Source organism: Sciurus carolinensis, chromosome 12 (genome assembly GCF_902686445.1).
Source record: "Sciurus carolinensis chromosome 12, mSciCar1.2, whole genome shotgun sequence".
NCBI classification, from domain to species: domain Eukaryota; kingdom Metazoa; phylum Chordata; class Mammalia; order Rodentia; family Sciuridae; genus Sciurus; species Sciurus carolinensis.
The window spans coordinates 57,826,056-57,841,205 of NC_062224.1; the positions used below are offsets into that span (position 1 = coordinate 57,826,056).

Sequence of the window (15,150 nt, forward strand, 5' to 3'; positions counted from 1 at the left end):
ATTGTTCAATCTTATTTTAAACAGAGCTATAACAGATAAAACTATCAGAAAGGAAGAAACAAAACTGTTATTATCACAGATGCTAGATCTGCAAAAGAATAATTGTTTACGCCTACATAATATTAAAGGTAATGGTACTAGGGGAGGTAGGGTCTTTGGTCAGGTCAGGATGGTAAGGTACTCATGAATGGGATTGGTGCCCCTATTAAAGAGATCACAGAGGGCTCCTTTGCCCCTTCTACTATGCAATAACAGAGAGAAAGATATCTTCAAAGAACCATGAAGAAGGCCCTCATCAGACAATGACTCTGGCAGCACCTTAACGTTGGCCTTCCCAGTCTCCAGAACCATGACAATTGTTTCTATTATTCATAAGCTACCTAGTTTAGAGTATCGTGAAAACTATGTGAATGAAGTAAAACAAATCCCATTCACAAGAGCATTGAAAAGAGCAAAACACTTAGGAATAAGCTTACCAAAGAAGGCAAACAATTTATACACCGAAAACTATAAAATATTGCTGAAAGAAGTTAAAAGCAAGAATAAATGGAAAGACATCCCATGTTCATGAATTAGAAGAATTATTATTGTTAAATGTTAATACTACCTAAAGTGTCAATAGATTCAATTCAATCTCTGTCAAAATCAAAGTGCCATTTTGGCAGAAACAGTAAAAAGCAATCCTAAGACTCATATGGAACCATAATGAATCCCAAATAGCCAAAAGAATCTTGTAAAGAACAAAGCTGAAGACTTCAGACTTCCTGACGTTAAAACACATTTGAAAAGTATAATAATTGAAACATAGTATGGTGCTGGCATAAAGACAGAAAAAGAACAATGGGACAAAAGGTAGTCCAGAAATGAAAATCATATATAGTCAAACAATCTTCCACAACAATGCCATAACTGAATAAAGCAGAATAGATAGTCTCTTTAACAAATGGTGCTAGGGCAATTCACAATAGCCAAATTAGGGACTCAGCTCAGATGCTGTCAAAAGATAACAGATTAAGAAAATGTGGTATATATACACAATGGAATTTTACTCCATCATCAAGAAGAATGAAATTATGGCATTTGCCAGTAAATGGATGGAAATGGAGGACATCATGCTAAATTAAATAAGCCAGACTCAGAAAATCAGGATCAAATGTTAGTTCTTTTTTATATGAAAGCTACAGCAAAATAAGGAAAAGAAGGTGGGGATTAAATATCATAAAAATGTAGGGAAGCTCAGTGGAGCAGAAGGAGAAAGAGAGAGGAAAAGAGGGATGAGAAAGGGGAGGAAATGTGGAATTAATTTAACAAAATCATATTATGCGCATATATAGATATACCTTATGTAGAAAGCACCAATCCAAAATAAACAAATGAGGGGTTGGGGTTGTAGCTCAGTGGTAGAGCACGTAACTAGCATATGTGAGGCACCACATATAAATAAACCAAATCAAGTTCTATCAACATCTAAAAATATTTTTTTAAATTTGTGTAAAAAATAAATAAATGTGGGAAAGGAAGTTCAGTAGGGTAGAGGAAGAACAGGGGTAGGGAGTAGAGGAGAGAAAGAGCAGGGGACATGGGAACTGAAATGAAGTAAATCAAATTCTATGAATGTGTGGTTTTGCCAAAATGAACCCAACTACTATGTATAACTATAATCTAATGAAAAAAAAATGCTGGGACAACTGGATATCAACATGCAAACGAATGAAATTTGAGCCTTATCTATACAAAAACAACCAACTCAAAATGGAATAATCACTTAAATAAGCCTTATCCTGAGACTACAGAACTCCTAAGAAAATATAGAGGACTTCTTCATGACTTTGGTCTTGGTGATTATCTCTTGATTTTAACACTAAAGGCATGGGCAACAAAAACAAATACAGACAGGTGAAGCTAACAACAATCAGAAAGCTTCTGTGAAGCAAAGCAAACAAGCAAAGTAATGTGAGCAAAATATCTGAAAAACATATATCTGAAAAGGGTGTGTATGTTTGTGTGTGTGTGTTCCACAATTCAATAGCAAAATAAAAACAACCTACCCAAACAACCCAACTTAAGTGACCCACAGATATATGACAAGATACATGTCATTACTATCATCAGGGAAATCCAAGACATGAGATAACATCTCATACTTGCTAAGATAGTCACTATAAAAACAATAATAACAGGTGTTAGTAGGGATGTGGAGAAACTGGAATCCTATGCACTTGGGAATGTATAATGCAGCAGTCACACTGTAGAAACAATATGGAGATTTCTTTAAAAATTAAAAATAGAACTACCATATGATCTAGCAGTCCAAATCCAGGGTATTTATCCAAAAGAACTGAAATGAGGAACTCAAAGAGACATACGCTCTCCTATGTTCAGTGCAGCATTATTCACAATAACAAAGAGGTGGAAACAACTTAAGCCCCTACCAACTGAGGAATGGATAAAGAAAATGTGATATACATATAAAATGGAATATTCTTCAGTCTTAAAAAGAAAAGGAATCCCATTATTTAGGACAATCCAATTATTTGGAACTGGGGATCATTATGTTAAGTGAATTAAGCCATGCACAGAAAGTATCACATGATCTCATGCATATGAGGTCTAAAGAAATTAATCTCATAGAAATTGAGAGTAGAATGGTTATCACCAGAGAACAGGGACAGTATTGGATAGGAAGAAAAGGATAGGGAAAGGCTGATCAATAAGTACTAGGTTACTATTAGATATAAGCAAGAAGCTGTGGTATAACTAAAGACAACAATAATCAATTGGACATTTCAAAAAGGTAGAGCACATCATTTTGAAAGTTTTTAACTTTAAAAAATGATAAATGTTTGAGGAGATAGGTAAGTTAAACCTGATTTAAATATCATACAATTTATATATATATATATATATATCAAAATATTACATGGTATCCCATTAATACATATAATTTTTATGTTTTTATGCATTAGTTAAAAATAAACTTTAAACAATGAATGCAGTAGCTCAATTCACAACAGCTAAGCTATGGAATCAACTTAAGTATCCTTCAACCATTGAATGAATAAAGAAAATGTGGTATATATACAAATTTATTACTCAGCCATAAAAAGAATGACTTTATGACTTTCGCCAGTAAAAGTATGAACCTGGAGACTATCATACTAAATGAAATAAGCCAATCCCCCCAAACCAAAGGCTGAATGTCCTCTCTAATATGTGGTTGCTAATACACAATAAGGTGGGGGGAATGAACAGAAGTTCAGTGGATTTGACAAAGGGGAATGAAGGAAAAGGGAGGGGGAATGGGAATAGGAAAGACAATGGGACATAACTTTCCAATGCTAATATATGAATACACCACCAGCGAAACTCCATACTATGTACAAACACAAGAATGAGATCCTAATTAGAATAAGTTATATTCCATGTATATATAGTATGTCAAAATATACTCTACTGTCATGTATATCTAAAAAGAACAAATTTTTAAAAAATGAATGCAGAATAGCTAAGAACATTTTGGTTTAAAAATAATATGGGAAGTGTTATTTTATTAGAAATTACAAGTTTTAAAAAGTTTCTCTAATTAAAGTCATGCAATGTTGGTACTAGAATGATAGAAAGATCAAGGAGAAATTACATCTAAAAGCCCAAGTATTTATGTCTATGTGCTATCTTCCATCTGAGATAAAAGAATGGCTTACTTATTAAGAGCTAATAGGCTCAATATTTAGAACAATAAGTCCAATCTTATATCATGGACAATCTAATATCGTGCACAAATAAGGTTAGAGACATACACTTCATTTACATTTAGACTGGTGAGAATACTGAAACCAGTTTTCTAACTTTGAGGCCTCCCTAAATAATCTTTACTGACATAAAAGTTATATCAGAATCTAAATGAATATAGAGAAGCATACAGATTCAATGCAATTTCAATTAAAATCACAAGGACGTACCTTACAGAAATAGAGCAAGCGATCATAATATTCATCGGGAAGAATAAGAAACCCAGAATAGTTAAAGCAATCCTTAGCAGGAGGTATCGCAATACCAGAACTGCAACTATACTACAAAGTAATAGTAACAAAAACGGCATGGTATTGATACCAAAATAGACAGGTAGATCAATGGTACAGAATAGAGGACATAGACACAAACCCAAATAAATACAATTTTCTCATACTAGACAAAGGGGCCAAAAATATGCAACGGAGAAAAGATAGCCTCTTCAACAAATGGTGCTGGGAAAACTGGAAATCCATATGCAGCAGAATGAAACTAAACCCCTATCTCTCACCCTGCATAAAACTCAACTCAAAATGGATCAAAGACCTCAGAATCAGACCAGAGACCCTGCATCTTATAGAAGAAATAGTAGGACCAAATCTTCAACATGTTGGCTTAGGATCAGACTTCCTCAACAGGACTCCCATAGCACAAGAAATAAAAGCAAGAATCAATAACTAGGATAGATTCAAACTAAAAAGCTTTCTATCAGCAAAGGAAACTATCAGCAATGTGAACAGAGAATCTACAGAGTGGGAGGAAGTCTTTGCCACTCATACTTCAGATAGAACACTAATTTCCAGAATCTATAAAGAACTCAAAACATTCTACACCAAGAATACAAATAACCCAATCAACAAATGGGCTAAGGAAATGAACAGACACTTCACAGAAGATGATCTACAAGCAATCAACAAATATATGAAAAATGTTCAACATCTCTAGTAATAAGAGAAATGCAAATCAAAACTACCCTAAAATTCCATCTCACCCCAATTAGAATGGCGATTATCAAGAATACAAGCAACAATAGGTGTTGGCGAGGATGTGGGGAGAAAGGTACACTCATACATTGCTGGTGGGGTTGCAAATTAGTGCAACCACTCTGGAAAGCAGTGTGGAGATTCCTCAGAAAGCTTGGAATGGAAACACCATTTGACCCAGCTATCCCACTCCTTGGCCTATACCCAAAGGACTTAAAATCAGCATACTACAGAGATACACTCACATCAATGTTCATAGCTGCTCAGTTCACAATAGCCAGATTGTGGAACCAACCTAGATGCCCTTCAATTGATGAATGGAAAAAGAAACTGTGGTACATATATACAATGGAATATTACTCAACCATAAAGAATGATAAAATTATGGCATTTGCAGGCAAATGGATGAAACTGGAGAATGTCATGCTAAGTGAGATAAGCCAATCTCAAAAAACCAAAGGATGAATGATCTCGCTGATATGTGGATGATGACACATAACGGGGAGTAGGAGGGGGGCAAGAATGGAGGAAGGAGGGACTGTATAGAGGGGAAAGAGAGGTGGGAGGTGTGGGGGTAAGGGAAAAATAACAGAATGAATCAAACAACATTACCCTATGTAAATTTATGATTACACAAATGGTATGCCTTTACTCCATGTACAGAGAAACAACATGTATCCCATTTGTTTACAATAAAAAAAAAGATTAAATAAAAAAAAAAAAAAAAAAAAAAAAAAACAAAAGAAAGTGAAGAATTCATGATTCTTACTGTCAAGAAGCTTACAGTCTAGTGAGGAAAGCAAAAAAGATTATAGTCATGATGTAATCGGTATAAAAGGTATCAAGAGATAATATAAGTGTATAGCTAGGGGACTCACCTAGTCCACAAAAGAAAGACAACTGTGTGTACATTAAAACTTAAATACATCAGCAAAGAATAATATTGGAAGTGTAGAAAATAAAATATCAGTATTAAAATACTAACTACGGAAGTATGAGTAATTTCCTCTACTCTTCTTTCTTTTTAGTATTTCCTAAAGAAATCATACATCATAATTTACTCTATTGATCAAAAGGCATTATTAAAGTAACACTTGAGGACTGAGTTTGTAGCTTAGTGGTAGAGTGTTTGTCTAGCGTATGCAAGGACCTGGGTTTAATCCTCAGCACTTACTGCACAAAATGCAACAAAAAAAAACTCCTTTATCTTTTATAAGGATTTTTTTTTAAGGTTGTTTTTGTTTTTGTAAAAATCTTAAGAGAAACCTGTTTTAACAAAACTTATTTTATTCATTTGGAAAAGAAGGCTAAGAATACTTGACTTCACAAAGTTGCTACCTAGGATCAAATATGTTAATATACGTGTAGGAAATTTTGTCATGTGTTTGCCAGACCTTACTTGTTTATCAGACCACCAAATAAAAAGAGTATCAAGACAAAACTAGGAGGCAGGAAGGTGGTTGTAAAACTTGACTACAGATGAGGACAATGGAAATATGGTCCTGATGAAGTTGATGAGCCAGTTTCTAATGTGTTGCTGCTCCTTGCTTTGGCAAAGACGACAGCAATACTACTAATCCAAGTATAACACCCATCCCACACCTGCACCACTGAGCTTAGAACAGATATTAAAACCTTCTCAATGAATTCTCCAGGCAGTTACTTGGAATTAATCTTTAAGCACATGCTACTTAAAACCTTTTACTATCACTTGTATGTCAGAATTTCAAATACGAATACAATTAATTCTATAATTTTTTTAAAAACAGAGCTTGATTATAAAATACATATTAAGTTATTTTAATCTTTAAATATTCTGTATTCTCTGAAGTCGTACATCTTCTAGCATGCCTACAGGTTCTGTTTAGAATTGTGAACCAATTATTCATGTATTATTCCAGAACCTAAATAGACTATAGCGTTTTGCAAATATATTTAATAAATGTATTTACAAATGATGATGTCAGCCACAAACACACTTTTAAGACTGTTTGTTTCTTTTTCATAAAATGAAGAAAACAAGTTATTTACCTTTCCTCTGGAGTATCTACATGAAATGTTCTCTCTATAACGGTGGTCCACTGGAGACATCTGATAATAAATGTGTTTGGCTTTGGTCGTTCTGTTTTCATTAACTGGCATTCTAGAAAGAAAATAAAATATTTCTTTAATATATACATATATATTTACATCATGAAGTAAATAGAACTACAGAGTTCTATTTTAAACAAAACCTAGTATAAACTCACAGCTTTCCATGGATCTCTGCTCAAGGTTATTATTGACAACCTGACATTGGTATTCCTTTTTAATCCACTGCCATTCTGGTCAATTCAGTCAGCTAAACTGTATTATTCAATTTTCCCAAAACACGACTTGTTTTCTCCTATATTTATACCTTTGCTCTAGCTGTTATTACTGTCTATAGTATATTCCAATTTTTTATCCCATTCATATGTAATTACCAATAGTCAAAGTAATACCCATTCTTTAAGGTCCAGATCAAATTTTACTCCTTCCATGAGGTTTTTGACTGACCATTTCCTCATTTATGTTCTCATTATTTATTACTATACCCCTCATTTTTCACTAAGCTTAGTCTTATGGCATTTTTTATCAATTTAATTAGATTTCATTGTATCCCTACATTGATTATAAGCCTTCTGATAAGCTACACTACCTACAACTGTTAGGTATCCAGTGGGTAGAGCCAGTCAGTTCAAGAAGCTAAGAAGATTTTCGAGATAATGAGGTAGGGCTGACTATGCTTTTGAAAGAAATTAATCTATCCCTAGTTGACAAATTCATCAGTGCTTATCTCCATTGCTGTAAACTCCATCATTAACTACCAAGACATTCTTTGTTTTTAAGGTCCAAGTCATTACTCACAATAAACTAATTCTCTACTGACACTTTAAACTGGAAGAAAAATCATTCGCCCAAGGTTCTCTGCTTAAGTTTTATTCTCTTTTCTAATAACCTTTCATGGTTTTAGCCATCACTTTTTAGTACACCAATATCAAAATCCAAACTTTACTCCATATTGGAACTCCACTTTAAGACACACATCAGAAGCTAGGGGCATAGCTTAGTGGCAGATCATGTTCTTATCTTGACTGAGCCCCTGGGTTCAATCCTGCCCCACCCCCAAAAAGACAAACATGTCTACCTATATTGAGAACATTTCTACCTTGTTGAATTACTAGTACCACATCTGAAACCTAACTCATTATCTTTCCCCTTAAATCCATTTTTCCTGGCTCTCCTAATTTTTCCATCAACTAGACTGAAACATGGAGTGACCTTCCTTTTTGATGGTGGTAATACTTGCCTTTACCTGGTTTTCCTGCTGGTGAAATTCTACTTCAAATTCTCACTGCCCAATGCCTAAACCTCTCTCACTGACATAAAACTAGAATCTTCCTACTCAGATATTGAAAATCTACATGTGTTACTTAAAAATAGCAATTGTGTTTTAAGAGATATCTGACATGTCCAAATATGAACTCCTGATCACTCCAACCCTGCTCTCTCTGCCAACCTCCATGATGACTTTCTCTATTTCAGATGATGACATCTCCATCTTTTCGGTAACTAAAGCCAAAAATCTTAGAACCCCTTGGAGTCCTCTCTTCTCTCATATCACATTCATTCCTTCCAGCTATCCTTCTGGCTCTACTTGGAAAACATATCCAGTTTCTGATCACTTGTCATTACTTGCACTACCTCAGACGAAGTCATCATTCTCTATCAAAACCTCAGACTAGCTCTTCCTTGCTTCTCATTTCAATTCATCCTCAACAGGACAACCAGAAATCTTAAAATGAACATCTATATGGTCTGGCCCTCCTACTTGCTCCACTAAATTTTTAACCTGCTTCCCTCTTACTCTTTCACACCCCTCTGCCAGTTACCCTGGCTTCAATTGTGCATTTTTTCAACAATGTGCTGTACTCTCTGCTGAGGGCTTTCTGTTAAGTTGTTCCCTCTGCCTGGCATTCTTTTCCCTCACACAGATGACTCCCTTCCCTCCCTCAAGTCTTGGATCAATTTTAATCTTTCTATTGAAGCCTACCTTGGCCATCTTTTTAATACTACAATTTGTACCCCATATACATGACTCCCCAATTTCTTTTATCTGCTTTTTATTTTACATAGCATATTACCATCTAACATGAGATGACTAACTTAGTATATTTCTTTTTTATTGTCTGTCTCCTCAACTAAAATGTAAGCTCCACTGACATACACTTAATGCCTGACACACAGTGAACACTCGATAAATATTTTCCAAATGAATGAATTATCGTAGTAAAATATCCAACAACTTAATTTTGATGATACAGGAAAGGAGAGAATTTCTGGGGCAATTGTCTTACATAGACAGGGAGGAATGGAATTTACTGAACAAGTAGAGGATGCTCTTGCCAGAAGTATAGACAGTTTAGTAGGAGCAGGAGAGAAGATAGGATAAAAGGATCCAAATGTAGTTGAGGGTACAGACGCAAGTGGGAACTGATAAAAGTTATTTTCTCATTGCTTCTATTTTTTTTAGTGAATTAGGATACAAAGTCATCCACTAAGAACAGAACTGAAAGAGGATGCATTGGGGCTTTGAGAAAAAAAGAAGATATGAAATAGCATTCTAGGAAATGGAAGAGCAAAAATATGAGGGACATTAAGGGACAGTTTGGATTTAATGATCAAGAATTTAAAGTAATACCAGAGATCATAGCTGTACATTGTTTCCCAGATATACTCAGCTGTATGGGTGCAGGTGGGGAGCACTGAGAACAGAATTTAAGCCAGGCTGTATTTTAAACAGTAAAGTTTGTCAAAACAAAAACATGGAACAAAGTGGAGGAAGCAAGGCAAGAGAATGATTATCAACCAAGGAATTTAAGATGGGTTTGGAGGGAAAGGAAAATTTTGACCTGTATAAGGTAACAAAAAGGTAATGAAATTAATAGACCATAAAAATTCATTCTATCATAATTAAAACTTGTACAATAAACAATGTTACACATTTTTTGAACTATGAAAGTTCAAAAAATACCAAATACAGTATGCTAGTTTGTGGTGTTTGAAATATCAAATTGTTTAAATACTGGACACTATCCCTGTTTATACCAATAAAGAGCCACCAAAATTCCTATGACTTATTCTGCCCATAGACTTACTCTTTGAAACCCAGTATTACTTCTCATCCCCCCACTTTGTAAAGAACTATTAAATTTTGGTTTTGAACTGGGATTAAATCTGGGGGTCCTTTACCACTGAGTTACATTCCTAGTCCTTCATTATTATTGTATTAAATTTCAAGACAGGGTCTAAGTTGATGAGGCTGGCCTCAAACTTGTGATTCTCCTGCCTCAGTCTCCCAAGTGACGTACAAGTGTGAAGAAGCTTTTAGTTTGATACCCTCCCATTTACTGACTCTTGATTTTACTCCTTGTGCTTTAGAAGTCATGTTGAGGAAGGTGGTTCCTAAGATGACAGGATGCAGAGTTGGGCCTACTTTTTTTTTCTATTAGGTGTAGGGTCTCTGATCTAATGCCTAGGTCCTTACTCCACTCTAAGTTTTGTGCAGGGTGAGAGACACAGGTTTAATTTCTTTTTGCTAAATATGGATTTCCATTTTTCCCACCACCATTTGTTGAAGAGGCTATCTTTGCTCCAATGTATGTTTATGATGCCTTTGTCTAGTATGAGATAACTATTTATTTGAGTCTATCTCTGCGTCTTCTATTTTGTACCATTTGTCTTATCATACACCATCAGCTGTGCTTTCCTAGTCAAAGAACTTTATATCTCTAAGTTCTTATCTTTAAAAGCACTCTCAGGAATTAAAGTAAAACTTCAAAGGAAGTATATTTTCAACATCATACCTAAGTGAAGTTTAAGTGCTATAAGTTAAAAAACTTCGCAACACTAGAATTGTAAAAGATGTTTACAATACTATCAGATTCCAAGTGAATATCAATTATTATTTTAAAGCTGCTAAAACTGATGGTAAAAGTTATTTTAATTATCATTCTCAATAGACCACTAAAATACACGTCTAGAAAAGAATATTTGTATGTATATATGGGGTGGTTTGAAAAAATATTAAAATAAATAATATAATGACTGAGGTAGCAATGCACAAATAAAATGTTTTAACTAAATTCACTAAGTATTTCTTTGCAGACTCAACAACATATGAAATGCTACTCCTGAACCAAACATTATCCAAGAATTTGGGAATATAAAAATGAGGAAGAAACTATGAGCCAACACATCTATTATTAATCATTCTACTCATGTCAATATAAAGTGGTATTTCACTAATACCATGAAGGCCTTAATCAGTTCCTTGTAAAGTCCCCAGTCTAACAAAAATATTATGCATAATTACAAATAGTGTAATAGAAATAACCTATATTTTTATAGGTCTCAGCATAAAATAATCTACAATCAATTGAATTTCTAAATAATGCTCATGAGATTGAGACTACAGAAAAGGGAAGTGGCTACCAAGATATTCAACTGCTAACTGGATCATACAAATAGCAGAGAATATTCTATTACAGTGTCCTAGGGTATGCTGCTATACATAAACAAGGGTAATCAGTAAAGCTGCATACAACATAGTTGAAATCTTAAATTACCATGTTAAAACAAATGACTAGTATATAGAAAAAGGTTGACATTTTGTTTGTAAATCATAATAAGAATTATGAAAATATTACATAGCTCTGTAAAATGAAGAAAAAGATGCCATGGAAGTTCTAAGTTTTCAGATCATGTTGATTTCTGATCTAAATATTCCTATTTTTAAAAGGTACTACTTATTCTTTAAACAGATTCTTAAAGGGCATGGTGGTTAAAAAATAGATTAGACAATACTACTTATAGAAGACCATTTTCCTTTTGGTTACATAAAGATTCCCAAATCAAACTAGACCACTTTAAAACTTTGAAGTTGGAAGCTTTGGACAGAGATTCTAAAATGCTATTAATCAAATACTTGTGAATTCTGGAATCGTGTGATATACATCAAAAGGTATTCTTACATATAATGCAAAATAGCTTTTATTGTATCAACATGATATTTTGGGTTATTTGTCCCAATGGTACTTTGATAGTTATATTAGTTACATAGTTACACAAGTTGCTCTCCTGAGCAAGTTGAAAAACAAGCTGAATTTCAAATGTTCTGCTTACTTTACACCATTTTCAATCAAAGATGACAAAATGTGTTCAAAGCTAAAATTACTCTGCGAACTTGAAAGTCAATTAGTGGGACTGCAACACAGCAGATCAAAAAATAGACACACCCAAAAGAAAGTTATGGAGATTATCTGTTTAGATTTTATTAAAAAGTTTAAGATTTTATTTCAACCTTTAATCTTTTTAATACTAATTTTATTCTTCAAAAATAAATTCTACCAATATTCGATGTAAAAAAAATGTTTAACAATAGTCCATTAAACCCATCATGAAATAATGTCCACTGTCAGTTATAATGACCAAAAATCAAAATAATACTGAATATTCACTAATGGGGGCAAAAACTTTCTCTTTCTTCTGTTTTCACTATCTAGAGACAAAAAGAGATGCTGCACAAGGTGCCTTATGTAAGGTAAATGCCCTGGCAGAAAGTAATTCCAGCAGGAGATGAGGTGAGTAATCACTATGTTCAAGGTACTGCACCCACTAAGTGGTTCCTAAACATTGATCATGCAAACCAAAGGACAAACCTAGAAAGTGTTGTTATTATCCTCCATTCTATAAATAAGTAAAATTATAAGACTAAAATCTGCTAAATAACTTGCTCCCAACAAGCAACTTATGAGAAATTATATAAGGATTTATCCCAGGTCTATCTGAATTTAAATCTGAAAAGAATATAGTGCTAGGTAAAGTGCCTTTAAAAATCAGTACTCCTTGGGCTGCATATGTAGCTCAGAGGTAGAGTGCTTGCTTGCCTAGCATGTACAAAGTGCCAGGTTTAATCCCCATTATGGCAAAATAAATAAGTACACAAATAAAATCAGTAATTTTTGTGAAATGGGAAAGTCTGGTCCCTCTTCTACCTCTTCCCCATACTATCTCTTTATGTGGCTGTTCTCCCATCTCCGACATCTTTTCCCCACAATGAGAAAATCCAGGACAATCATCGCCTGGTAACAATTTAAAGGAAAAGAGAGCCCCCAGTGTGCTTGCTCCTAGATCTGACCACTGAGTAGGGATAGACAGGGATATGGATTATCCCCTATCAGGATTCTATTCCATGGTGTTCCTTACTTCTTTAGTTAGGGATGTAGAAAAAAGTTGGTTAAGAACAAGTTGTTGAAGGGAACAAGTTGTTGAATTCTACAGAGCCTCTGGGGTCTTTCACTGCTGGGTCATATACCCTGCAATACCAATGAGGTTAACACCAATAAAAATGATCGATTACTAATGATGAAAAACTGATTCCCAAAACTTATTGTATGAATCCAGTTCTACATTTTTAGTTACTTTGTCTGAATCTATTACACTGAGACAATGTATCTTTTTCCAAATGAGGAAAAAGGAGAGAAAACAAGTAAGTTCTTACATTTTATAACAGAAGGGATTCAATAAGGGTAGGATCAGTGTTCTAATACTATATTCTACACTAGAAGATGTTTCTCACTTATGACCCATATTCCAAATTCTAAACTTTTATTTATCATAAACCTTACTACTTTGGTATATATACAGGATACTATTTGTGGATTTAAACTGAATTTGAAATCATGACATGCAAATAAAACTTAATACATATTTCTTTGATGAATATGGTCACCACAGATACCACTATTTGCTAAAAGCACATTTTCAGAGACAGCATTATCCCCATTACTATTTGTGATGGTCTGGATGTGGTGTGTCCCCCAAAGGTCCTGTTAATACAGGAACAGTCATAGGTAAAATGATTAGATTATGAGAGCTGTGACCTAAATGGACCATACTAGCTTAAACGGGTGGTAACTGCAGACAGACTGGAGAAGGTGGGTCACTGGAGGGTGCATCTTTCCTGGAGCCCTTCCCTCTCCCCCCTCATCATGAGGGAAGCAACTTCTCTTCACCAAGTCTTTCTACCATGATGTGCTGCTTCACCTCGGGCCCAGAGCAATACTCAGCATCTGTGAACTGAAACCTTTGAAGCAGTGAGCTGCAAATAAACTTTTCCTCCTTTAAGTTGTACTTGTCATGTATTTTGATCACAGTAATTTGAAAGCTAACTAAACACTATTTTTCTATGTGGTCTACCTACCAAATTCTGCATCTCATGAAACAAGCACAATCTTAAGAGTCTTTGAATAACTCCTCTCTGCATACCCTCTGCAGAGCTGAAATTTCAAGTAGTCACTTTGGAACAATAAATAAAATGCAAAAATGACATGAAGCATTCACTGAGAGAATTTTAAGAGGCATACACACATTTAGTGGACTCAAATATGGGATTAAGCTATTGGTTTCTTGTGTTTTATATTTTTTTGCAATATTATTGTCATGGCCTTTTATAAAGTGTATAACAAATACATGTAACATACATACATACATACACACCACACAATTTACCACTTCAACCATTTTTAAATACATGTTTATAACACTAATAAATTCATTGTTTTGTAGACTACTTATTTTTGAACTCATTTCCTTATGTACTTCCATTATAAAATTTGTCCAGGATTAATATAAAACAATTCATGAATAAGGCAAAAAATATTAACCATAATCCTACCAAATATAACTATTGTTAATGTTTTTAATGCATATTATTTCAGATCTGTTCAAAGTATTTTTTAAAATAAAAATGAGACCATAATTGACTATATTACATATTGTGGATATTTTGCATTTCAATAAATACAGATTTATATCATCATATTTAATGGTGGTAAAAAACTTCACTGGACAACAAATGGGAAACTTGACTTTGAATTCATATTAGCTAATGCTGAAGACATCTAAGCTTTATTGGGTATGACTGTGGTAATGTTAATTACATAAGAAATGTCCTCCTATTTTAGACATTCACACTCAAGAACTCTGGGGTTAAAGATGTTATGACATTATAATTTAAATATCTTAATAAAAAGATAATGCAAGGGTAGTAACATGCAAACAATGTTAATAGTTAAATCTAGACAAGAGTACATAAGATTCAATGACCTATTTTCTCTACTTATTTATATTTATATATTTGCAATTTTTCATTATTGAAAAGTCAGCAGAAACCTTCTAAATATTAAATTCTTTCCCCAATGTTTATACCAAAACTAGCTAAAGAAGTCTCAAATTGTTGAACATAGGACCCCGCTTGACCCCTGCACCAAGGATGGGTGCCATCACTGGTCAG

The 15,150-nt window shown here is 34.0% G+C and overlaps 1 protein-coding gene across 1 annotated transcript in view; it reads right to left on the minus strand.

Annotated features, from left to right (window-relative positions):
- The window catches only part of Akt3 (AKT serine/threonine kinase 3), a 294,858-nt gene that overhangs the window by 128,364 nt on the left and 151,344 nt on the right, over nt 1–15,150 (minus strand). The window contains 1 exon segment of the mRNA XM_047521463.1: nt 6,804–6,915. Coding sequence (XP_047377419.1) covers nt 6,804–6,915 — 112 coding nt within the window.